The 26,481-nt window shown below is 46.8% G+C and overlaps 1 protein-coding gene across 2 annotated transcripts in view; it reads left to right on the top strand.

Moving 5' to 3' along the window:
- Positions 1–26,481, top strand: part of LOC149863951 (carboxyl-terminal PDZ ligand of neuronal nitric oxide synthase protein-like) — a 143,102-nt gene that overhangs the window by 23,697 nt on the left and 92,924 nt on the right. For both annotated transcript variants that reach the window (XM_090047424.1, XM_090047423.1), the window contains exon 2: positions 5,305–5,376. In XM_090047424.1, coding sequence (XP_089903550.1) covers positions 5,305–5,376 — 72 coding nt within the window. The remainder of the gene's footprint in view (positions 1–5,304; positions 5,377–26,481) is intronic.

Here is a 26,481-nt window from a genome sequence, read left to right as displayed (position 1 = left end):
TAACTTTTAATTTTAATTAACAATAAAATCTAATTTCAGGAAGGGCTGCCAGAGTGCTTGAAATATTGTGGTAAATAAACAACTTTCCAGCTCTAGGTGCTGCAGTGGCATAAGGCCAGGCCAGTCAGTGGGAAAGAATTATTGCTCTCTTTCATGCCCTGTTGTCTTATTGCTTAATTTCAACGTTATGATTCATGCATCAGGGAACATTGTAACATGCTTCATCAAAAGTTTTGGGAATTAATCCCCATAAATCCAGGCTAGCAATGAGAAGGGGGCAAAGATCCTGTGGCTCATTAATCTAATGGGAGTCAAAAGTTTCCTGAATGTTTCTCACATTCATTTATTTTCTCTCACTGCTTGTAAAACGGCTCTGAGGAACATCATTCTACCAGAACTGTATTTCACATGGATTCAAGTCGGTGTGTGTCATTACGAGGACAGCCAGGGTTCTCAGTCTTTTTAAAAGATTTTGTTCGGGTTTGGGAAGATGTCTCCTGGCAAATGTTCATGCCAGCTTTTAAGGATAATGTAAAACTGATGGCTTTCAGTTACTTTCCCAGGGCAGGGCAGCGGGGGAGCTAAGCTCACTGTCCTGGCTAGATTTTGATCCCAGACAGCCCTATGTCTCCCTGCAAATTCCAGTGGATATGGAACGAGCTGTCACTTTAAGCTCTGATGTATTGTTGCTGTGTGCTGTTAAGTCAATGATGCTTTGTAGCCTCAGAGGTGGCTGCAGTTAACTTTGTGCAATGGTTTGCATGTGTTTTAGGACCCTTCAGCACTGATAGTTGCTATAATGATGCACTGCAAGGTTATTTTCCCGCATGGAGGTGAGAGAATTTTGTGGTGGGTGGGGAGGAACAGAGGTGTGATGGGTACTGCGTATAGATACATAATGCAAGCCATAGACTTGAAAACCAGCCAGCTGAAGCTGCAGCCTGGCTAGTAGCCAGACTAGAAGGACCATATGACTTACGCCTTTATGGTATACTTTTGTACAAAATGGATCCCTTCAGTAGGTTAGGAGTTGAGGCCCACCAAAGCAGTACAGAGCATTGGGATGCTCCCTGAAAAAGAGTTTACTTATTTCCAGGAAGAGCACAAAACAACTGCAGATGCTTCCTCTGCCTGAATTAAGGGTGTTTGTACCCAAAAGCTTGCAAAGAAGAATTTTTTACAACTATTTTAGTTGGTCTAATAAAAGATATTGTAGTTACCCAAAGAGCCTTGTTTGCTTTTACTCCTCTGAGCATTCTGGAGAGTATTTACCAAGCTTTATGTGGGGAGTGAGCCACATATAGCGCATGGCAACTTCAGGAGTTTTGGCCTCAAAAGGGTTACCCTAGCAGGGAAAGTCTAATGCAGGTTCCATATGGAGATGATAAAGTCCTCTTATCTGTCCCAATCCCTGAAGTAAAAGCTAAATCCCACAGGGAGCTGGTGGAGGAGGGGCATGGCTGTGCTCCAACATGCAGGGAAAGTGCTTCTGTCCATCTGTGAGGATGAGGAAAGCAATTGTACTAGAAGTGGGGGGGGCTGCAGGAGCTGCAATCTGGCTGTCTAAGGCAAGGTCTGCGCACACTAATCTGACAGCAGAGCTGCAGGGAAGAAGCTTTATCTCTGCAGAGCATTCTGGAGCCAGCTCGTATTGCAAAGCAGCACTGTAAGAGGGGCTGCTCTGGGGGCCTGGCTGGGAGACTGCACTAGCCTAATGGGGTTGGAAGCCAAATTGTCTTGCTGGCTTCCATATTGAGCGTTGGGGAGGCTAGAGCTGTCTATTGTGCCTGGGATTGATTTCTGGTGGAAGCCAAGGCTCTGCAGGGACAGGAGAGTGGTTTGACCCAGGGCCTCCTGGGATCCTAGAGGAGTGCTTATGGACCTTGCAGAGAATGGAGGAGTGTTTGGGGCAGGGGGTAAGTGGCTTAGGGACAGGATCATGGGAGCAGCAGGGGTGGGGATGGGTCTCCAATGCACAGAGCAATGAAGTATTGCTGTTTCAGGCATCGGTGATCTATGGTCAAAGGCATTTCAGGGAGATGAATGGGTGCAAAGCAGCTGCACCTCAACCATCCCTTTGCGTTGCTCAGCCCCAGCCCAGCCCAGCAGGAAGTGTGTACATTGGATTGGGAAGGAAAGGGGGGGGGGAAGAGGATCTATTTACTAAGGAAGCATTTTAATGGAGGCTGGGTGTCTCCACCCTCCCCAGAGCAGGCTGGCCCACCCACCCACATATGAGTAGATCCCTCTGCCATGCTGCTCCCCGACCTTTCCAGCCCTATGCTTTTGCTCAGAGCAGTGTTTGTTGTTCCTTATTGGTGTTGGCTTGTGTTGAGGTGACATGTAGTACATGAGAAGGGGACAGGGATCAGTGCACTGAGTGCCTGTCCTTACATTAATCTCCAGTGTGGCATCAGATTGCAGATACTGACACAGCGGCAGGACTGCCTGCAGCCAGCCCTTTGCTCAGGATACCGCTCTCCAGGCTGAGCTGGAGATGCTCGGGTGTGTCCCGGAACCAGGGCTTCTTTCTTCAATGCTGGGTGCAACCTTGTAGCTTGGAGCCTAAAGCAATAAAGCCATTCATTTTGATGTCTAATTTGAATCCATGGGGGGGGGGGGGGTGAGGATAGCTGGAAAGAAGGGGTTAACCTATCTGAGGTTAATTAGTGCTTACCGGGTTAGTGCCTTGTCTGCCTGTGGGCAGTGCTGAATTCACAACTGTAGCCACAGAGACAGAATTTAAGAAAGAGATGCCCGAGCCCATGACTTAACTCCTCTCTCTCTTTGCCCTAGGCTATTGTAAAGATAAATGCTAATATTAAAGATTGCAAGGTGCCAAGGTGCTTGGGCTATGGAGAGACATATTGGGACAATAGACAGAAGGTTGCAAGGTGCCAAGGTGCTTGGGCTATGGAGAGACATATTGGGACCATAGACAGAAGGTTGAGGATGGGATAGTTGGTATCATCCCCCATCTCCCAAGTCATAGAAATCATAAATCATACAGAAGTAGGCCTGGAAGGGACCTCCAGAGGTCATCTCTTTTAGTTCAACCCCCAGTTGCACTCTAATGTCAATTTACCCTGAATAGAAAAGCCAAAGGTGCCATGTGCTTATAGCACTTGAAATCAAAATCTTTGAATTCATCAAATCTACATATTAACATTTGTTAATTTTCCTATGGAGGGAAGGTCTCAGGGGGTGGGGGGAGGGAATGGATCTGTACTACTTCATTCTTGCAGCCTGTTTCTGCTGTAGAATGCAGATTTGGACAGCATGCTCTCTTCCTTACAGGACTTCTGCTTCAGGACTGAGATCTTTTGAGCTATCTAGCCTGTCTGGGTGCCTACTCCTCAGTCACTCATCATAATGGAACGTTTAGTGTCCAGATCTCTTAGGCAGCTTCTGACTCAGCTGGCACCACTGCTTCTCCTGCTATCACAGTGCCACTGCCACCACTGCCCTCCCCCCAGCTGATTTTCCTCACAAGTGCCACAGACGTTCCCTGTCACTAAATTGCTGTAATTGTCCAGGTTTTGTCTGCTAGATCTGGTCGCTTGGCAGGCTGCATGTGAGCCATGCAGCATATGCTGCTAATCTCTGTCCTAGGCAACGTTTCTATTGTGGACAAAATGGGTATTAATAAGGCTTTACATGGCATTTTGAAATCCTTCCGCAAAAGGAACAATTCAAGCGATGTTCAATGAGCTGAAAACCTGTATGCAAAGGGCTGTGCTGAATTGTTCATCTGTTGCATTGGGGGAATTGCTGCTATGTCAGGTTTTTCTTTTAACCTCTCCATTAACGATCTTAACTAGGAGCAAAGAGCATGATGACAAACTATCCTGATTACACTAGATGGGGAGAATTTGCAGGTACCAGTCAGAGAAATAGGCTTAGAGACCTGGATTGAGAGTAAGATGCATCCTGGTGCAAAGGTGAGGGGGAGCAGGGTGGGGAAGCAGAAACACTTAGCAGTAGCAGTGAGTAGGAGTGACGATAGCGACCAAGTTGAGGAGAGACTTGATTGACAGTTTTCCAGTGAAATGAAGGAATTAAAGGCCAACTGACTGACAGATCTCAAAATTTAATTGCAAAATAGGGAAACTTCCTCCCTTGGGGTATTTTGCAATACAGACATCCCAGATACTTGTCCATGGTGTTCATTATCTTTAATGATCATTGAGAAGAAAATAAAAAATGTAGTAAAATGTACAGATGAGGATTTGATGGAGTGTTAAAGTATGATGAGGTACAGGTCAGTTATACAGAACTATCTGGGTTATTAATAAGCCAAATGCAGTCACATAACATTGTTTTATTAAAGTCTATGCCTAAGGGGAAAAATAGGTCATTTTGAGGATGGAGGACTATGTTCTTGAAAACAGTAACTCTGGCAAGAACTTTGAGGTCATGATGGAAACTAGTGGCATGTGATGTCCCAGTTTGATGTGGCAACTAAGTCCTCACTTGGATATGTAAGAAATGAGTGGGAGCAGGGTTGTGACACTGCTACGTACAGCCCCGAGGAGGGCATTTGTAGAACACTAATTGGTTAGCTCAGGTCCTTGCTTCAAAAGTGATGTAAGGAAAACTGCGAAGTGTTCAGTAAAAGGAATACATGAGTGAAAAGCTTACCTTGCAACTGTCTGTATGTGTGTATGTGTATTAACAAGGAGGGCAGCTGTAATTGCTGCAATAACTTACCTAGAACATGGGCAGTATTTGCACTCTTTAAATCACAATGGGATCTCTGCTTAATGCCACTGCTTGACTAGAAAGGATTGCCTTGCTGCAGGTATTGTTGAGCTGGATTCACTTTGATGCAGGCAGCCAGACAAAATGTAACTTCCTTTTGGCCTTGACCTTGGAGTTAGCAAAGTTATATATGTGTAGCTGGGTGAATCTGCAGGGTAGTGGGGAGGGAGGAACACTCTGCAGCACTATGAAGAGTGTAAATACCACTTACAGAAGACTTGCTTTAAAATATAGCTCGAGCAATAATGAGATGAAATTTAAGAAACAGAAAAACTTAAGTTGAACATCAAGGGGGGAAAAATTCCAGACTCATGGAACTGTGGAACAATCTGCCAGTGGGAATGGTAGAGGATCCATTGCTTTGGGATGCTTAAAGCAGACTGGGCGAGTGCTGTATATGTACAATGGCGAATGGTCCCCCATTGGCAGCTGAGACATAACGGCCATTTAGATTTCATTTGAACCACTGGGAAGATTCCCATGCGTCTATGGTAGTCTGCTGGCATGGAGGCTGTGCTAATCCTCTTCCTTTTCTTTCCCCAGTACATTGGAAGCCTTGATGTACCCCGGCCGAACAGCAGGGTAGAGATTGTGACTGCAATGCGGAGAATCAGGGTAAGTGTTGCCAAGTGCATTACATTTGCTTCTATGTATACTCTGTTAAAGAGCCTAGCAGGGGTGCTAGGGGGAAGTAAACCAGTATGGTGCTCAGTGACATCTCAGCTCAAGGCTAAACATTTAATTTTGTTTCTTTTAAGCCGGGTCCCTTTAAAACTCTTTCCGACTTAAGACATTGTGCCTCTGTTGTGCTTCTCTTTGTATTATTTAAAGGGTCCGAGGTCTCCTAGATATTAAAGTCTCTCTTTCACCCTCTGGCCATTTGTCCTAGCTGCTTGCTGAGTTCACTGTTGGCCTTGAGACATCATACCTGCATCTTGACTTGGATTTGATGAGCGTCAAATGGTAGCTGATATATCTCAAAAGCTGTAGGTTAGTGGTGAGTGGGCAGAGGGGTAGACAAAGGAGAACTTAAAGGGAAACTTTTGTACCTTTATTTTGGTACATGAAGCAATGAGATGCATATGTAACGCCTTCGAACGAAGTGATGGGAGTGTTACTCCAAAGGTTCTACAAGATTTCTACACAAATGCCTGAGCTCTTACAAGATCTTGTTGCATCTTCAGAGTCTTGCTAGAATGACACCCCTGCAGTAACCAGGAGGGAGCAGAGACTGTAGGATTACAGATGGCTTGATTTTGGGTATCTAACATTATTTTGCTGTTTCTTGGGAAGGAAGTCACTTTTCTTGTTTATTGAATGTTGCATCTTGAACCCTGAGGTTCTTGCTGTCAGAGGCAATAAGAATGGTAAGCAACATTTGCTGATTCTTACCATTAGAGCACTTAGAGGTGTAGCTAATCGTGTTACTCTGAAGTCAAGTGGAAGGCAGGGTAGATTTGCACTTAGTCTAACCAAAGTAGATATATATAGTACAGGCTTTTGTGAGCTGAAGCTCACTTCATCAGGGTGAAAAGACATGAGAAGAAACCTTTATATATATCTACTTTGGTTAGTCCATTACAGTGCTGCCATGTTTAAGAGTTGTGTTCCCCTCCCTGGCCCCCCACCCACCAAAGATCTGGAGAAGCATTCTCTGATACACGGGAGCTACTGTTGGATATTGTTTAGACGTTTTGCCAAAAATAATCACATTCCCAGTGTGTTGCCAGTCAGTGACATAATGGTACTGGGGGACATTGGCTGCCTTGGTGCCAGTATCACTTCTTGTTATGCAAGGGTGTGTGCTGTGCAAACAGATGTGGGTGGAAGATGGGTACCTGGGTGTGGACTTGTTGCTATGGGTAGGCACACTACATATGATGCCAAGTGCTGTTTAACTTCCTGTACAAAGGTGAAACAAAGGAAGTGAACTATTTATGGGAGAATTTTGGTTATTTTTTCACTGCTAGTTAAGTGATTCAGTTTTATAAGAGGCTCATAGTTTGGATGTTGTGCCGCCAGATTTGGAGAACAGGCCTGTTTGGTAACAGATTATATACTAGTTACTATATTCAATTCAAGAATACACAGCAGTGGGCAATCTTCTCTGGCTTTGAAGGGACTGTAGAGCTCCCTGTTGAAGTTTTGAGGTTGATTGTTGCTTCCAGTCTTTCCAGTGAGTGGTAGGAAAAAAGGAAGTCAAAGGTTTCAGACCTTTTTTGGCTGCCTGAACATCTCTGGTGAGGACATTTTGTCCAGAGACTTCTTTGTGTGGCTTTAGCAGATTTTGAATGGAGAGCGGTAGTTAGCCAAGCTAGTCTGAAGTCAGGCAGAAGGCAGGGTAGGTTTGCACCTTATGAAATAACTAAATTAGAGATGTATAGCATAAGCTTTTGTAGCCAATTGGCTTATATTTAATCAGATACTGTGATGCATCTAATGTTCCAGCTTCTGATGAAGTAAGCCCACTGCCTACGAAACCTTATGCTATGCATCTCTGATTTTAGTTGGTCTGTAAGGTGCAAACTTAGCCTGTATTCCACCTGATTTTTGAATGGCTGTGGGAAAAACCTTCCTCCTGGTGGTTTTACTGCCTGTCTCACTGGAAACTAAAACAGGCGGAGGAGCATGTAAATGGAGGCAGGGTGGGCTGGAGGCGGAGAGGCAAGGAAGCCGACTAAACACTTTGTTATCTTAAAAAATGTGTGGTTTGATGCTGGCTCTATCCAGGCTGGCCCATTCAGTCTGGAGCTCAGCATCTGCTGCTCTAATGATAGGTCTTGAGGCTCAGTGCACAATCCCACAACTAACTGAAAGATGCTTATGTTGCAAAGCCACCTCACCTGGGCATCAGTTGTCACTCTTCCTGGCAGGTTTGTACTGAATTTTGATTATTCCATCCATGCCATCCCTTAAACTGATTGTTGAGGCTATTCTGCCTTAAATCCAAAATTTATTAAATGTTAACAATACAAAAAGAAAACTTCAAAGAATTTACAAAGGTATCCTTATGTGGTCCTTCCAAATGATATGATGCTCAGCTGACTAGGCATTGTCACAGCACCAGGTGTCTCAATCACAGCAGCTGGGTGTTATTTGCCCTTCTAGCTTCCAGATGTTAAGCTGCTTCTTTGGCTATTTATATGTCCTTATAGCTTTACTTTCACATGATTCACAAGCTCCCATATCATAGCAACTCTCCTCATTTCTTTGTTACCCACAATGTCTCTCAACTTTCTTATCGCTGGGTATCTCATTCTTATCGCCAATTAGGTCCTCTAAGTAGGTCGTTTAGGTAGGTCAGCTAAATAGGTCACCCCCCTCTCCAACTGCCTCATGCTTGCCCCACATCCAGCTTATGGCATTGGTTATGTCAAGGCCTATAGTCTTAGCCAAAGACTGGATAGTCCCTGGGGAAGGAGGCATACTGTCGTCTTGAAGCCACCAGGAGACCTAACCCTAACTTGTCCTGTCTCTTTTCAAACCCACCACTTTGAAATACCAGATCCTTCAGTCTAAATGTCACAAGTTTCCCCAGAGAATACAAGAGCTTATATACAATAAATGGGCTCCTCATACAATCCTGGAAGTGCTTCCTCCTTGAAAAGTACACTAAAAGAAAATAAGCACATTTCACTTCCCTGAAAAAATGAATAATAGTGCCCCTCCCTAAATTCATGTTTCGGTGCTGATAATGCCAGAATGCAGGACAAACCTTAAAGGCAGGTATAGTCACTGCCCAGAGCTCACAAATAAAATTCACTCCCAGCCTTGAAACTGGTTTCAAACTTCCTGGTAATCAGTAAGGGAAATGTAGGCCAGAGTCCATCTTTTTCTGAGAGTTTCAGAGACGCTATAACTGTGTTTCAAACAAGTTACTAGGTCTTGTGTCTTTCCCTCATTTATTTCTGCATTGATCATGCAGTGAGTCAGTAAGTACACCCATTCATTTGGATTGTTTCAGAGTGTCCTGACATTCCTCAGGGTTTAAGGTTGTGAAGTTTCTTGCCAAAACCTGAAAAAATAAGAGACGTTCTCTTTCTAAAAAGCTGCACCAAACATGATCCTCTGTGCTGTAGAGTAAACCATTGTGTGCTGAGACCTGCTTCCGCTTGAACCAAAAAAAAAAAAAAAAAAAAAAAAATCTTGTGCAGGGCTGAACTCTTTGATTTCCTCCTCGAAATGGCTTCACTGGCTGTTCATTACAGAATCTGACCCTGAAAATGGGCTTTTACGCTTGTGGCCAAAGAAGAATTTAATGTTCTTTAATGGTTTTAATAGTTAATAATTTTGGAAGCCTTTCCCTTGATGTTTTAACCTTCAGCAAGAGAATTGTTGGACATATCTGTGGGTGCCCAGACCTGGTAATAGTTTATATTTTCTCATGTTAGATATGCTATCCTTTCTCCTAAGCATATTTGTGCAAGAATCCCTGGTACAACAATTTAGATCCCTCAGTGGTAAATGTTTGTAGACAGACAGTTGAACTCATATCTCTTTTCAAATATTCCGTGATCGTTATCCTTCTAAAAGGCATTACAAAAAGAAACCCTCAACTGAAAGTGTTTGGGAAGGAACACAGACTGCAACCTGAAAGGGCTAGCAAGCACTCCATAGCTAAGCAGGGGCAGCAATGGGTTTTAGAGGGCCTTAAAAAAATTCTTTGCAACTGAAACCTTTGTTTAATAGCATAAATAGACTACAATGCGGGGTTAATTATCCAAGGGCAAAGTCTTAAATGACCAGAGAAATCATAGCCAATAATGAGGGATGTGAAAAACCCTGCCTCCCCAAGGGATAGTGCTAAATCAAAATAAGTGTTTGCCTGCCTCTGGTCTTCAACCTAAAGGAGAAGTGTGAATTGTGGAGACAAAATTGTGGTCTGAATGTGAAGAGAGTTTCCTGGAGAGTGTGTTGGTCTGCTGTGTCGGTTCCTGCCCTTTGGAGTGTAACCATCAGAGGTCAGAAAGAGCAAATATTGATTGGTGTGTTCCAGTTTCCACTGCAGTATATTTTGACAGTGCTTTCATGTATAACCCTTTATTCCTCCCTTTTCTCCCTAGGGTCAGTTGGTTTCTTTCTCTTTGTGGGCCTTTTTCACAGTAACAGAGAGAGAGAGATTTTATTTTATTTTATTTTTTTTTAAACATGCAATGGTAAAACTATAAGAATTAGCAGGAAGACTCTGAGCTGGCATAGTTCCCAAGATCTCTTTGAACTGGCTAGGTGTCAAATTGACTCTGTCCCATTTTAAAAGGACAGGGCAGTGGTGGTCTTTGCATTCAAGAATGAAGAAATTCCTTTTCCTAAGCCTCTCTTGTCATGGAAAACTCCTATAGTCTTGTTAGAGTGCAAAGTCTCTGTGGGAAAAGGTACAGAGCAACTTGAAGCGTAAGTACAATAAATTGTTAGAGGCAGGGTGCTGTTTTTCTGTGGGCTTCATAAAGCACTGAAGCTATATTAGTGTGACAATTTGTACAATATATGCAGTAACTGGCTTTGAAATATAGCAATGCCCACTTTAGAGAGGAGTAGAACCACAACAGTCATCCTCAACTCAGTACCAGGCACAAACTGGTAGACAGTCCCAGAAAAAGCACTGCTAGGGTATGCAAGAGGTTCCTCAGTGTGGTCCCTGCAGGGGACTGGGACATGTTTCTTGCCTTTTTGGTGGAGAAGGACTGAGCTTGGAGACACAAGCTCTTCATGTCATGGCATCTTGACAGTCCCTTTTGTCATGAAATCCCACCTGAGTAGGAGTAATGAGGAGTTAGAGGATGAATTTAAGGGATGTAATTTTTTTTGTCTTAATATTAGTAAAGACTTCTGGACAGCAAGATCTGTTGGCCTATGGAGCAGCCTCTGAAGAGAAGCAATGGAAAGCCATATCTCATCATCATGCTCTAGCAAAGAAGAGATTGTCCAAAGAAGGCCTGATTATTGGATTCATGGGATTGGACTAGGGACCTATAGGAACAGCCCATGTTTTTCTTGCTTCATTAAGGGTCGCTATCTTGTTTCTCAGAGCGCCCTATGCCTTTATTGAAGTCTTTGAAACAGGTGTAAGACCTTGTCAGTTCAGGGCTGCTTTGAAAGCCCTGACCACTCCTAACCAGCTTCACTGGTAATATAATTAAGCAGAGTACAGTTTTGCATTACAAAAGTAGACAGAGTTCCTATGCATTGAAGTCATTTATATACTTGGCCAACATGCAGATACTCATTGTTGGTTGCAGTGGAAGCAATGGGAAAATAGTTGGGACTGGTATATTATTATTCAGTTAAGCAAATGATGGAAGTATCTGATTGACCATATAAATAGAACACACTGTAGTTACAACAGTGTGTGTAGCAAGGCTGATCATGCCTGCGAGGCCGAAGTGTGCATTGCTGCTGGTGTTCACAGGGTCCTCACCTTCCTTACCTATGACAGTTCACATGCAATCCATTAAGAGTTCAGCTGGATAGAGAGTAGAAATAAGGTTAGAATGAAATTCTGGGACAGCATGGGCACTGTTTCTTGAAGTCTGAGACTTAGAAAGATTCTTCCATATAGGACAAGAGGGTAAGGTCTGGGAACCTGAGTAACACTTTCCATAGAAGTAACAACACCCTTTCCAAAGAAGGGTGGAAAGCAAGAGTGTACAAAAGAACCAAAGACCTGATGTGTCACTTAAGAAAATGGGCAAAACATGCTCTATTCTAGTATCACCTCAAAGATATCCTATGCCACACTAACTGCCAGGGTCCATAGGAAGGAGCCTTTAAGTGAAATGGGGAAAATCTGTTTCTATGGAAATGTAGCAGATATGGTTGTGTGAGAAGTTTTCCTAGGCCTGCCAGCTGCTCTGCTAAGGAGCAAGGTCCCACCACAAAAATCCAAAGGTTTATGAAGGTGAGGTGGGCCTTGGATCCCAGGAAGTCATTGCTGGGAACTGGAGTCTTTTGGTTAAACGGGTATTTCTTCACCTTGTATTTCTATGCCCCATCATCTGAGTCTGAGGTGGCTTTCAAAGTGGGGTTATTGGGGTGCATTCCTGATGGGGAACCTCTTTCTGAGCTCTGGAGGTAGGTGGTAGGCAGCATGGCACTGCTGTCCAAGACCACCAGTCCAAGGCACCAGGAAACAGAATGCAGCCCTGGATGGTGGTTGCTGTCGAGAAAGCCAGGTAGCTGAAAAGGGCCACAGGACTAGAGGAGCCTGCTGCTGCCATTGTGTCACCCTGGTAGGTGGAGAAAATATTCTTCTCTAATTACTCAGCAGGAAGGGAGCACAGGCTGCCTCAGGCTGTTCTCTGTTTGTTTCTCCTTGCAGCAGCTGCATGAGTGTGCTAATAGCCAAGTAGCAGCTAGCTATCCAAACAGGGGAGTCAGTACCCTTCTCCATCCCCTGCCACCTGACATGTCTTAAGGAAGATTTCTGGTTGCTTGCCAGTGCATGGAGAAGAACTATGGAATAGGGAAGATTTCCTAAACAGGGGCACTAACCTAAGGGCCATTCTTGAAAGCAGTGCTTAAATGGCTGGCAACCTAGCTTGTAACCCCTGGGAGGTTTGGGTTGAATCAGGAAGCTTTTTTTCCCCAAATCAAAGTTTCTAGTTCAGATGTAATTATGAATGCAGATGCTTGGGAGAGCAGGCAGAGCAACTTTGTGAGGCTGGAAGGGAGGGGAAGAGTGCTATGCTCCTCTTCCACCTGCTAGGGTGCTACTGGATGCTGCATGGCTGTGCCCAAATTGGGAAGTCTTTGGTGCTTCTCAGTCTTCTGGGGTGGTATCTTGCTGTTTCCTCTGACATTTCTGGCAACTCCCAGGTGAGGTGTTTGTGAGGATACATGGAGCTGCTGAACCTTGAGGGCTGAGTATAGTAGCCTTTAGCAGCTCAATCTTTTTTTATCCCAGGGAGGGAGGGAGGTACTGCAGGCTCTAGCTACTTGGTGTGTGCACAGTCTCCTTGTCAGCAGGACTGATGAGCAGTCTTAGGTTCTCGCCATCCAGAGACCTTCATTCAGTCAGAAACCTGACCCATCAGGGGCAAAGAGGAGAAAACAACATAGCAGATGTTGCTGAGATTCCTGCTCAATGTGAGCCTGGCCACTGACCTCCTATGTCCCCTGCTGGCAAGGAGACAAGCTGAGCAGCAAGATTGACTGGGGAAATAAGGCAGTGGGCAGGAGACACTGTCCCAGAAATGGGAGGATCATAGCGGTCATTGGACAAGTGTTAGGAGATGCTGACTTGGGGGTAGTGGTATGTGGGTTGGCTTCTGTGGTACTGTGTGTGGAAGATCAAGACTGAGGAGTTGTCAGCTTGGGTCAAACTTTCACTGCAGCTGAATGTCATGGGCACAGATTAGTGCTACTGTTGGACCTTAGCACTAGCAAAGGAGCCCCTCTCCCTGCACTGTGCCTGTGTGGGGATTGGGTTTTAATGATAAAGTAAAAGTAAAAAGCCCTAGCTTTGTGCTACCTGCCCATACAGTGGAGTCTGCAAGGAAAACTCTGTCCATGTTCTGAAACTACTTACTGCAGTGGGGAGAAGGATTTGCCAGGATGTTGAAGCTGGTTTCTCTCATTAGTTAATGCAGCGAACCTGCCAGGTTCCTCCTTCAGGCATCCTCCCCTTGAACCTCACTGGGTTGGAGGGAAAGAATCTGCACCTGCGGTATCGCTGCCACCGCCCAGACTCAGGTCTTTGTCTGGACTCTGTGCTGCCCAGGATACAAAGACCCTGTAGGCCTAGGGGTTGCTTAACCTCCGCAGGATATATCTGGGTGCTTTCTTATAGTCTGAAGCATAGAAAGTAGCCTCCCTTAGTCAGCTGAGTAAAGGAAGGAAGAAGGCCTGCCCAGTCTGTCTCAGGCATGTACAAAAAGGTTGGCTATGATGGACAGCGTTATTGGGTAGAGAGGGTAGGCATGGGGAGGGGAGTACAAGTCAGAGAAGTAGCAAAAGAATAACCCTGAGGAAACAGAAGCAGCTTGGTAGCCTTTTGATACATGACTAGAGTACATTAAACTAAGGTCCTAGTTAAGTTTCTGGTAAGTTACTTCCACATCCAGAGAATGAGAGAGAGCTGCGGAGGTCCATGTATCTGTGTGTGTGTTTTAAAATGTCCGTCCCTCTTTCTGGAGGGACCCTCTTAAATAGCCCTCCTGACCTCACCACCTGGACCCAGTCAGGGACAGGTGTCATTTGATGCTGGCCCATCAATTTGAAAAACATCATGGTTACCTATGGGGTGACATGGGCTTAAGCCCCTGCCCCTAGATTGTGAGGTCAGAGCTCAAAACAATAGAGAGGTTACATTCACACCCTCTTACCTGGGGACATTCACATAAGCATTGGCAGCGAGTTGGCTGCCTAGCAGCTGGATTGATGGATACATGAGAGTGAGAGGGGAACAGAACCCCAAAGAGAGGAGGCTGGGAGGGAGTTGTTTTACATCTTCGCTTCAGGGCTAGGGGAAGAGGCAGGAGCATCTCAAGGACAAGAGTGCTGGAGAGTCTTCATAACATGCAAGGTAACAGTGTGGGGTCGATAGAGGAATGCAAGTGTGTGGGTAAGGTCTCCCTCAGGCAAGCTGGAGAAAGAAGATAGTAGGGACCACAAGCAGAAGAAAGACAGGTCAGATTTCTCTTTGAAAGTCCCTTGGTGGTGGGAACTGATCAGTGCCACTGAGGAGATTGTCCACATATGGATCAGAAAGGTGGGTGAGCCAGGGTGGTGGGGAAAACATAGGAAGGGGATCACATTTCATAGAGAATGTGGTCATTGGTGTTGCCAGCAGGCTAGGTACCAGCGTGGGTGGAGATAGTGCTGGGTCCCAAGACCCGGGACCAGGTCAGAGACAAGGAGGGTAAATTACAGGGCTTGGCTGCTGGGTGGGCCAGGGTCTAGAATGGGACTGGGCAGGGCAGTGCCAAACAGCAGCTGGATGCAGCTCTCACAGTGCAGCAGCCAGGTGCTGAGTCTGTCGCTTCTCTACCTCCAGCCTTCACTTCTGCAGGTATCTCCTAGGACAGCAGTTCCCAGTCTGTGGTATGGGTACCACCAGTGCTATGCAGACAGCCTGTCAGTGGTACTCATTAACAGATTTATTATAATTACTTCATATGACAAAATTTGTTGGTGGTACTTAGGGCTGAACTGAAAAAATTGCCGGTGATACTTAAGGTTGTATTGTTTTAAACTGGTGGTACACAATCTGTCAGAGTTTGGGAGCTGCTGTTTTAGGAGCTACCTGCTTTCTCCTCCACGTCCTCACTCCAGCTGCTGCCTTTGGTCAATCCAAAGTGACCAAAACCAGTCGAAAGCTGCAAAAACCAACCATTCTAGCTTAATTGTCTGAGTACATCAGCTCCTTCCCATCCCCACCACCTCCATCCTTTTCTTGGGGGCACTTCACTGGCTTCTCATCACCCCAGCATCCTGCAGTAGCCATGTCTCTACCCCATCTCCTCTCGCATATCCCTGCCGCTTTTTCTGAGGATGGTCCCTGCATCCTCCTCCTGCAAGTGTCTGACTCCCCTGCTTGGAAGGAGGTGCTCACCAAGCCACGTCCTGTGCTTTTCCAGTCACTCCTCAGTCTCACTTGTGCCATGGGGCATTGGCATGGTGACATGAAGGACAAGTTGCCAGCACAGAGGAGAGACATAACAGCGTAACCTCTATGCTGTCTTCCTCCCCCCACCTGCCTTTCATCTGTGTTCTGCCCAGTAAAGCTGCAAGCTCAGTGCAGGGCCTCTCTTCCCATGTTTTTGGGCAGCACTTCCCTTAGAGCTGCTGCTGCTGCTGCTGCTGCTGCTGCTGTTGGGGTTTTATTGTAGGGAGAGAGGGCTATGGATGAGAAGGAGGGACAGTTTCCTTGCAGGACTGATCCAGCTGTAGGAGGGATCCACCCAAGCTAGGGAGGTGGAGGGGGGATGGGCAGTGCAGGGCAAACAGGATTCCTGGAATTCCTGCAGTTCCTTTGCAATGTGGGAGCTGGGAAAGGTCACGTTGAAGTGGGGGAGAGCTGATGCCTGTAAGGTTGGCTCAGCAGGACCCACCCCCACAGCCTCTGCCCTGGTCCCTGTTTGCCCTAGCTGAGGGAAAGTTCCCTGCCATCCCTAACACCAGCAGTGTCTCGCTGGCATAGGGAGTGACCTGTGCCCTTTTGTAGATAAGGCTTTTCTCACTGCAGGCACTCTTAATGCCCTGGATCTCACTGCATCCTCAGCTTACTGTGTTGGGAAGCTCTCTAATCCTTTCTGCTCTTGGAGTATTTATAAGCCTGTGGACTCGATGTGCAGGATAGGTAGGACTGGGACGGTGTCATTGATGAGGGTCTGAATAGTTGGCGTGCAACCTTTTGCAGTAGTTTTGCTCAGAGGCTGCATTAGTCTAAAGGAGCGGTTATTAACTATTTTTCATTTGTGGGCTCCTGAAAATTTTTGAATGGCAATGTTGACCCCTTTGAATGGTAAGTGTCGGTGTTCACATAGTTCTGTTTGATCGTAGTCATCTTTCTCAGATCCCTTAGACATAGTCTGTGGACCCCCAGGGGTCTGCAGTCCACAGCTTGAAAACCACTGGTTTAATGCAATAATGCCATTACAGCTTCACCTGCGCTCTGTTTGAACACTTAGGAGGCCAGTGCTGCTGGCTGTGCCGGTAAACTGTTTTGTGGCTCTTTTGCGTGAGGAGGGAAGACTTGGGAATGGTACAGCAGAAACCCATTATCTGTTGGGGTCTGCAGTCCTGATTTATTCCCCAAAGGACCTATAGTTGATTTACAGACAGCAGCCAAACCCTTGGAGTGCTGGGGCTGTGGCTTTTGGTAGATCCAGATTTAGTACAGAACATCGTTTCACCAGTTCTCAGGGAAGATAGGAGGTTCATGGTATTTCCAGGTCCCAGGAACATGTAGGAGGCAGTTAGGGACTGCGAGGTCAGTGGGGTAGATCACAGCATGAATATCTTTGAGGTGTACTGTGGTGGTTCATATCTCAGAGCTGCAGAGGAAGACCTCATCAGTTTAATTTCCATTCCCACTCAGCAAGGTACTTTCATAACCATAAGCATTGTAGGTGGTGATTGCTGATGATGGCTTAAATTTTTGGAGCAAAATCTTGCTGTAACATGTGGATTGTACAGCTGTGGCATTGTAGCGCAGACAGCAATTATTGCGGCCATCGCCATTCATTTTTGATGCATTCATGCAAATATATGTGCAAATTGTTTCCTCTTCAAGATGCTGGCAGTTGGCCAGCGCAGCCTTCAACGCTACAGCCTACTTGCCTATGTTCTGATGGAATCTTTTTGAGGGGATTCAAAATTCCCGTTCTTTCCTCGTCTTTCATGTATGAGCATCACTTTAATTCTGTGTTTTGTCTGGAGCCAGAAATGCTGAAATCCTACATGAGAGGCTTTTCAAAAGCCGCTTCCCTTAGAAATCTTCTAAGATCCTGTTCCTGGGAGATATCCAGCCTGGATTTACAGACCCAAGAGATGCAGAGAAGCATTCAAAATGAGCCCCTCTCCCTTTCGAGGCATATCTGATTTTAGTGGGGCACTTGTTTCTGCTTGTGATGCTGAGATGCTGTCTTAGCAGTTTGGAAAATCAGCTGTCGTGGTTTATTTAAAGCAGAAGTTTTGCATAAACCATGTGACATATTGGATGATCTTGAAAACTGGTGCACCTGGTCAGCTCTTCAGTCAGAATGTGCGGGGCATTTTTTAGGTTCTTTGATTTTAAAAAATCCTGCAATATAACTCTTCCCACAATAATCTTTTTGCGTACAGGTGTCATGTCATTCGAAGTCACTGGTGTCACTTTAGTGTCCAGTACCAAAAATAAATGCTATCATCTAGCTGATGCCAAGTTATTGCCTTGCTTTTTCTAATGTGTCATGACATAGAAACAGATGGCTCCGATCCCTGCATGGAATATCAACACTGCCTATAGATGAGAAACATTGTTTCCCCCACAAAATATCCTGTCACCTAGGGGGAACCTGGCACCAGGCTCTCCAGGATTTCAAGCCCTTCCTTTCTGTTAACTGATGGTATCATTTTTCTGTGCTTCACAATGCATTAAGCAGTGATTGAGTCACCTTGTGCATGAAAAATAAAATCAGTGTATCCTCACAATGTGTGTGCTTGCTGCAGAAAGGATTTTTTTGCAAACTAATGGACTTCCTTATTTATGTGAGATAAACAAAGTACATTCCACTGGCACAGAGAGCACCATAAGGGTAAAAATGGTGGAGCTGTTGTAAAAGCAAACCTTATAAACCCAGGAAATTCCAATTTGGATTCTTTTAAACATTAACTTAAACACGTTAGGGTTTGGAAATGTATCATTTGGCCTTCCAAGCCACCCTAATTTTGCCCTGCTGTTATTCCCTGCAATACACATGTGATTACAATTTGAGGGGTCTTAATGTTGTTGTGATCCCTGACTGGATAAAAAGAAAAATGCTTTCATGTTTCTCGTTTCCTAGTGTAATTTGACTACATAATAGAATAATTCAGGCTTTTCAAACATTTTTCCATTTGGTTAAAATAAGGTGAAATCTTGCATATGTATAGGCTGCATTTAGTGACATGAAGCAGCCTGCAATTATGTAAGTTCTTAAGAGTCTGCTTGTTACGATGTAGACAGTGGATCAGGTTCAGGTAACTCAACAGGTGGTTTGACAGTCAATTACCAACCTCATTCTACAGTGCATTTGCATGCAGCAGTTGTATTAATTGCAGTGGCAGGCAGGAGACTGAACATGAATCAAGAGTTCTCACTGGTGCGTTACTTGACATAAATGTCACTGTTCTCTATGGAATCAGTGAGCTCATGGCAGGAACTGGTACTAAAAGGTTCAGTGACATCATGGCTGTGGCATTGTGGGGGGAAGCCCTTGAATGGCAGGCATGCTAGGACTTAAGGATGGCTCCTCCACTGCTCCTTCCCCACTGCGGATTGTGTGAGCAAGATTAGCGCTAAACCCGTCACGGATTAGTAGCTGGAGTGCATTGCCTGCTGCCTGACGAGACATCTATTCTCAAAACGAGAATGTGTCGGCTTCCTTTCACTGTCAGTCTCCCAGGTTCCTTGTGTGCACATAGGAGAAGGAATGACTATTCTCAGTGTGGAAAGGGGACTGGGTTTGGTCCTGGAGAAATGAGGACTTGGATAAGCAAGGGGATGACACTGAGTAGAAGAGCAAATGATTTCCCTGCAAATCCTTCCCCTCATTACACCCCTGGGCAGGTGGATCCTTCTTCATTCTTGTTCTTGTATAACACAGCACTCAAAACCCTCTGCAGAAGAGGTCAGTGTGGCTGTTCCTCCTTTAGAGGTGGAGTTGATGAATCAGAGAGAGGTGAAGGGACTTGCCCAAGATCACTTACCCGGGTCTACCCCCAGCCTGGCTAGGTAACCCAGGTGTCTTGAGTGCCAGTCCAGTGCTGTATCCGCAAGACTGCTGTGTTTTAACTTTTAACTTGCATGTCAGATGATCACATGTTCCATTTCCGTGGACAAAATCTGAAAGGGAGAAAGAGGTGTTTTCAAACAAGATTAAAACAAATCCCATCCTTTTCCCTTCTCCCAAACGTGCTACCCTCTTTCCCCCCTTTTCTCCCCTTCTTCCATCTGATGCCCAAGAAGAGGAACAGGCCTTGGATTTGAGTAGTGAATGAGACCTTTTGAGACTGGTTTTGCATGGCAGGGTGTAATCCAGTAATCACCCTGCCATGCAAAACCAGTGTCCCTTCTAGCCTGTTGTCTGTTTGTCTGGCAGGATCTGCCACCCCACAATGGGCAGCTGTGACCTCATCTCCAGCTCCTGCATGCAGGCTGGCTAACTTGTGCCTGGGTCAGGAGGGATTTACTTGCTCTACTGGAAAGAGTTTCTGCTTCCAGTATACAGAAGGATAGTACATTTCTAACAGGTAGGGGGAAGCATGGCAGTTGGGATGGGTTCTCTTGTGTAGCTCTGATCAAAGTAGTTTGTAGCTTTAGAGCCCAAAGCTGATCTAGCCAAGTGGAGTCTCACAAACCTGTGCCATTCTGGGGCTGGGGAAGGGATCCCTGTGCCTCCTGATGCCATATGCTGTCCTATGGGAAAGCCTGGCAACTTTCTGCCTTGTTGAAAGCACCCTGAGAACTTCATGGAGTGCTGGGGATAATGTGGCCCTGACTGGGCAGCCCTGCAGCTAATGAATGAGCCTGTTAAAATTGCTAACATCCAACCATCTATCTTAAATGGAGAACCCTCAATGAGCGCTAAGCTGGCAGAGCGGAAAGCCTGGCGCTGCTAACATGAGGCAGAGCAGGATCAGCCTCTGACCACCTTCCCCCGCCGCTGCTGTGCAATACTTGTTCAGCTCTAGTGTTCCCAGCTGCCCTCCAGCCTTTTCCGTGCATCAGGCAGTTTCTTTAAATGGTGAAGGCTTCTTCCAGTGCCTGGCAAGCAGGGTGGTTCACCCTTGCCATCCCCCTTGGGGGTTCTGCACAGCACTTCTCAGGGAGAAATTTACAGGCTGTTCCTTCCTTGGCATTTAAAAGATTGGTATCCTTCTTTTCTGAGTGCTGGGCAAATATTTGTCCATATTGGAGATGAGATGCTGCCAGGCTGCTGGGGTATAGGAGAGGTGTCAAACCCCTGCATTCAAACAGTGGGCTCTTTGCCCCTCCCTCCCCCGCACCCCAGTATTTACCTTGCGTCTCTGTCTACCCTGCGTTCAGCTTCACTGCTCCTGTCACATCCATGCTCAAGCTCTAGGGGTACTTCTGGGACAGAACCCTGCTGCTGCCAGTGCCCCCTTTTGCTCCCTCCTCCCTTTGCTTTTGCTGCTATAAGACTGTTTTCCTGGCAAAGGTTTCTACTGTCCAGTTTAAACCTTGCCCAAAAAGAAAACATGTCTATAAAAGGCTAGATTGTCCACAGAACTGAGCAGTGCGTGGAAAGGGCTATTTTGGAAATATTCCCTTGGCCTTCCTAAGTGCCTTCTGTTGGAGACAGCTCTTTACGAATGTGGACTGCTCCTTGTGTCTGTGACATTATTACCCAAAGCCTGGTTTGAGACCTGGTGCTGTATAAGCCCAGAAATTGTCTCTGCTCTGGTGTGCTTCCATTCAGTGAAAAACTGTTACAGTCTCTCATGGGAGCAAGGCTGGGGCCAAGAAATAGATGGGGACTACCTTGCTCATTCTTGAAATGCAGATCTCCCTCCCCCAGGGTGGAGTGTCACCAGTAAGTCTGCATGTCACCATTGGGTTTAGGATAGGAAACTGAAGAAGAATCTAGCGTCCAACTGAAACTTCAAGGGGAACCTCGGTAGTAACGCTGAAGTGATCCAGATTGGGATTTTGGCAGGATCCATCTATAAGACCTGGGTTCTAGGCTACCCACAAGCAATTGGGATGTTTGTTGTGTTTTTGAACTTTGGCTGCGTTGGAGCCAACTTCTGCGGGCTCTTCCCTTGGGCACAGAGGCCTTGACAGCGACGGACTCCTTGTGAGGAACCTTGGGATTGTACAGCTAAAGGTCTTAGCTTTGCTGCTTTCAGGGCTGAGATCTGCAGCTGAGGGACCTAGCATCAGCGTAGCTGATAGGGCATCTCCTGTACATAGTTTTCTCTATCTTTTCCCCCACGAGGTGCCAAGCTTCCCGCCATGAGGCTCCATGTTGCTATCATCTTTATGCTGTGTCTCTCTGGGTTTGGCATCCTACTCTGACTTTCCAGCCCAGGTCTTTATCAGACCAATTTCCTCTACTACAGGTATTCAGCACCTGTGTAATTGCCCCCCACCTCCCCCTTCCCAGCTTCTGTTCCAGGGTTCTGCAAAGGACACGGCTTCTCCAGCAGGGTTTTCCTATAGTCAGAAGGGGAAGCTAGGCTGGGGTTGAGAGTAGCATGTGGGCAGATGCTAGCACTGAGCTCAGAGGAGGTAACAGGGGTGAGGGGAAAATGTGACTGTTGTGGCTGGAAGGGGGAGGATGCAGACATGTGCTCCTGGGTGACAGAAGGAAGGGACTAGAGACATGAGCTCTGGGAAGTTACCCATATTCATGGCTTCTCTTCCCAGTTTGGTGCAACATGAAATACTACTCACTGAGGAAGAAACTTTTGAGTGGGCGAGTGTTGGGTGAGACACGCAGGCTGCTGTGCAGTAGCTGTGGCCTGGTTACAAACCTTCCTGTGGGTGGGGAGTTCCTTTTCCTGATGTTAATGCTGATAGAGCTCAGACCAGGGCAGAGCTATGGCCCTGGTAGCCATCAAGTGGCAAGCTCCCTTTTCTCCAGTTAGACTTCACAAGGTGCCCAAAGACATGTGGTGTAGGCTGCCTTTGGTTCAGCTCACACTGGATCTGAGAAAGGGAGATGCTGCTAGTGAAGACGGCTCCAAGCTGCTCAGCAGCATCCAAGGGATAGCATTCTGGGGGCTAATAATAGCTGGCACACTTGCCCTAGGTTTTTAAAGAGTGGCTCTCATGGCTCCAAGCAAAGATCAGCAGTCCCAGGCCATGGGCCTTTGGGCAGGATTGTGAGGCGGTTGTGCCCTTGCATTCTCCTGGAGCCGCAGAGAAGAATCTGAAAGGGGCAGCTGTGACCAAAAAGCAGGAGTAGCCAGCCTGCCTGAACTGAACAGGAGCCACTCTTGGTGACCAAGGACACCATGGAGAACCAGGAGGAGCAGAAGTGGGGTAGGAAGGAATAGGACAGAAGGAGCCCGAACAGGAAAGGAAGAGCTAAGGCTATCCAGGGGGGTCAACATCTTTGAAGAGGGCATGACATATCACCTCAAAACCACTTAAACCCTTAGCGCTCTGCTGGTTTCCCTTGTAAGGGATTCCCTTTGCTGACCGAATTCTGCAGGTGGAAACTAAGGTCCCCATCTACAATGCAGTGGTTATCCCCATACTCCTTTATGAGTGTGAGACATGGGTGACGTATCAAAGCCAGCTTGAGGAGCACCTGGATTGGTTCCATCAACGTTGTCTCAGGAAGATCCTTTGCATTAGATGGGAAAACCACTGTACCAATGCCAGCATATTTTCTGCAGCCAACATAACCAGCATTGAGGCAAAGATCATGAAACTTCACTTCCATTGGGCTGGCCACTGTGTGCAAATAGCTGACGCTCATCTCCCAAAGCAAGTCTTTTTCTCCCAACTTAGTCGTGGTAAGAGGACCCACAGAGGACAGGAGGAAGTGCTGTAAGGACACCCTGAAAGCATACCTTAAGAAGGGTGGAGTCAACCCTATAAATTGTGAAGTGCGGGCTGGTAACAGGTCTCAATGGTTCTGCATCATTCATCGAACTACAGCCCGCTTAAAAGAGAACTGCCTTGCTCGGGAAGCTGCGAAAAAGGAAAGGAGGAAAGAAAGTGCACACCATCCTGGCCGGCAATTGTGCTTCCCCCTGCCACCTCAAGACACCACTTGTCGTATCTGTGGAAAAACTTGAGCATGGATTGGACTCCTCAGCCACCTTAAACTCACTGGTAATGCCCCCTGCAGACATCCTCATATGGAGGGGTAGCCGATGATGACATAAGCTGGAACTGTTGGGGGGTGTAAGGTGACTGCAGGTGGAGGGTAGGCATAAGTGGCAGGAGGGGAAATGCAGCATTAAGCAATGTCTGTTACCATTTGGGCACTGTCAGCTTGCTGGAAAGCTAGTCTGTTCTGAAAGCACTAATAGTTTCCAGGGTGCTATAGCATCTGGATCCTTTCCTGTAGCAATAAGGGTCTCACATTCTTTAACCCTCCTCGCAACATCTCAAAGGCGCAATGCCGTCAGCCCTGTTTAGTGGCGAGAGAACTGCGCCACAAGGAGAGAGTGAGTGCTTGTCTAAAGTCAAGTCAATGTAGCCAGGGGACCCTGGCTAATAGAAAATTGAGCCCAGGCCTCCTGAGTCCCAAGCTAGTGCCTTCAATGTGGGAACAGCCTCCCCTTGATATTCTTTTTGCCCATTTTGTGGGTTTGACACTTTTGGTTTGTTGAAACACTCCTCTTTGTTGCCTGAGTAAAAGACTCGCCCAAATAAAACAGAAAAGCAACTCTTACAGCTGCAGCCCCATAAAGGCTTAGACACCTGCAAAGCATTAAGAGAGCTATTGTATTCATTTGCGTGCACTCGTGCAGGATCAGTGTCAGTCGAGCTCCAGAGAGAGCAAGCGATGCAGTCGGATGCACAAAGAGAAGAACGAGGGTACCAGAAGAGATGGTGTTTTCATTTCGTATCCTCTCGGGCAGTTACGGTAGGGGTTACTCATGACAACAGCAGGCAATAGGACTCTGGATGCACAGGCAACTTTGGCATTGAGCGGGACCCAGATGTGACTGCTGCTTCTGGAGGTTATTTAAGACTAGGTTTTTCTGGTCTGTCACCCCAGCACTTCTGGGGTCAAAGGTGGGCTGTTTTAATTGCATCCTATATTGTTGCCCAACTACGGGAAAGGAAGACGGATAATTTCGTGAGGCAAACCTGCACAAACTCAAATGGGGGTTTGGGGCATGGGCCCTTTGGCACACTTCTCTGGAAAGGCAGTTTGCCAAGAGCTGCATGCGTTTCAATGCCTCCTCTGAAAAAGCGGTCTGAGCTGGAGTGCGTGCAGTGCCCTGTATCCCTGCAGCGTCCACCCTTTCTTCCCACTGGGAAAGCAGGGCTGTGGGAATATCTGCTCCAGTCGATTCCCAGAGGAGCACAGAGTTGGTTATACGAGTGAGATGAGGTGACATGACATTAATGTGCTTCCTCGGAGCATCGCGGAACAGAGAACGCTTGCTCTCTCTCCAAAAGGCTCCCTTCCCCTCCCATTCTCTGCCCTGGAAGGCGGAGGCAGGGCTCACCAATGAGAAGTGCAGCTCATAACATTTATTGAGGTCTTGACAGATGGCTCTTTCCACTGGACCCATTGCAAACATCAGTGTTATGCACTCCACAGTGTTGTATGTTGCCAGCCCAGCCTGTTCAGTTCCCAGAGGCCTTTCCTGTTCTGTAGGAGAAGGCCCTGTGCCGGGTTTATTGCAAAAGCAACCAGTCTGGATAATGAGAGTATCCATAGTGAATTGTGCAGTGCACAGTAACCCTCCTTGTGTGGTCTGCTTGGGTCTCCTGGGTCCTAGCTGCCTTGCTTACTCAGTCTCTTAAGACTGACAGCCCTGCAGTCCCAACTCACCGCCTCCTCCCCACCCCCCCCTTCCCAAAAAAAAAAAAAAAATTTACGCATCTGTCAGTAGCTGAGCCCGCTCCCCTAGTCCTGGGGCCGCCTCTTTGTCCTCAGGAGAGGCAGAAAAGGAGTTTGTTTCTGTAGCCTACTGCAGTGAAGGTCCCAGCTGAGCCATGACACTTGAGCTCTAGGCCATGGGCTTGTTTTTGCTTTTGGTCCTTCAGATCTGATGCAGTGAATCAGTACTCCCAAAGGGCTGCTCTAGTGGGCAAAGCAAAATGGATCATAGCTTAATCAATACTCCTGAAGGGCTGCTCCAGTGGGCAGAGCAAAAGGGATCATAGCTTAGAGATCAGTGGCCAGCAGTGCCAGTAGCTTGGGCCAATTTGGAAGCAGAACTGGGAAGGGGCTGGGAGTTGCTGAGCAGTGTCAGGTTTGCAGCGGTGGGGAAGGAAACTCCTGGACCCTGAATTTATAGCAGAGAGCACAGAAAGAGGCGTTGGCCTTAGTCCTCCTAGTGGCAGCTGCAGTGTGCAAAGGACAGAACAGATTCTGGCATTAAAAATGTACTTGGACAAACATGCATTTGTAGTTGCTTATGAGAGGACAGGGAGCTGCTGTTGGGGGGCACTTCACAGCTATTACACCTGCTTGAGCCCTGGAGCAATATAGTGAGTTAAATTGCCGTAGCTTTGAAACTGAATAACGAAGGGCTTAAATTGGAGCAGTTGTGCTACACTTATGTCACTAAAGAATAGAGCAGATGTAACAGTTGACCTTTGTCTTGTGCAAAGGTCCTACAACAGCTTGTATCAGTGCCCTTTGATACCAATCCAGTTGGTACCTTGCATTCCTTTATACCAGTGGTGCTCAACCTTTTTGTCCTGTGAGCCAGATGACTGGCCCAGAGCCCATCTGCAGGCTGGCTCAGGCTCTGGGGCCTGACACTGCCTCCTCCCTATCCCACATACCAGGATTGGGTCCTGGGGGTCTAGCATCACCTCCCTCATGCCCCTTTCACGCTGGGATTAGGTCCTAGGAAGCCAGCACCACCCTTCTCCCAACCCCCCACATCAACATTGGGCCCAGTGGGTCAGGGCCACCCCTTCCCAATCCTGTCTGGCTGAGATTGGGCCCTGGGGCTTGGCATTGTCCCTGCCTGACTACATGCTGGGGTCAGATGCTGGATCCAGCACACGGGGCCTGGTGCTCCCCATGGCTCTGGAGATTTGGCAGCGGGAAAGTGGTGCCACTGGTCTTCTACCGCCAAATTTCTGGACCCATGAGAAGCCTTGCAGACCAGATAAGACAATGCCACAGGCCAGATGTGGCCCACAGGCTGGAGATTGCGCATCTGTGGTCTATATCCACAGATGCTTGTTTTGCCTGAAGGTTTACAGTGTCAGAAAGTTGCACTGAAAAGTGAAAGGGCAGACAATGAACAGTGCTGAAGTGCTATAAATCAGCTCAAACCATTTGCTTCCCGCCATATAATATTTACCCTAATCCCTTGAGGGGAGGAATGAAAATAGTATGTTAAAGTAAGCATTCTTCCTTC

The sequence above is a fragment of the Crocodylus siamensis genome, chromosome 5 (genome assembly GCF_052110815.1).
Source record: "Crocodylus siamensis isolate JL-2025a chromosome 5, ASM5211081v1, whole genome shotgun sequence".
Classification (NCBI taxonomy): domain Eukaryota; kingdom Metazoa; phylum Chordata; order Crocodylia; family Crocodylidae; genus Crocodylus; species Crocodylus siamensis.
The sequence above is the reverse complement of the archived record's forward strand: the minus strand, read 5'-3'. Positions and strand labels throughout refer to the sequence as shown.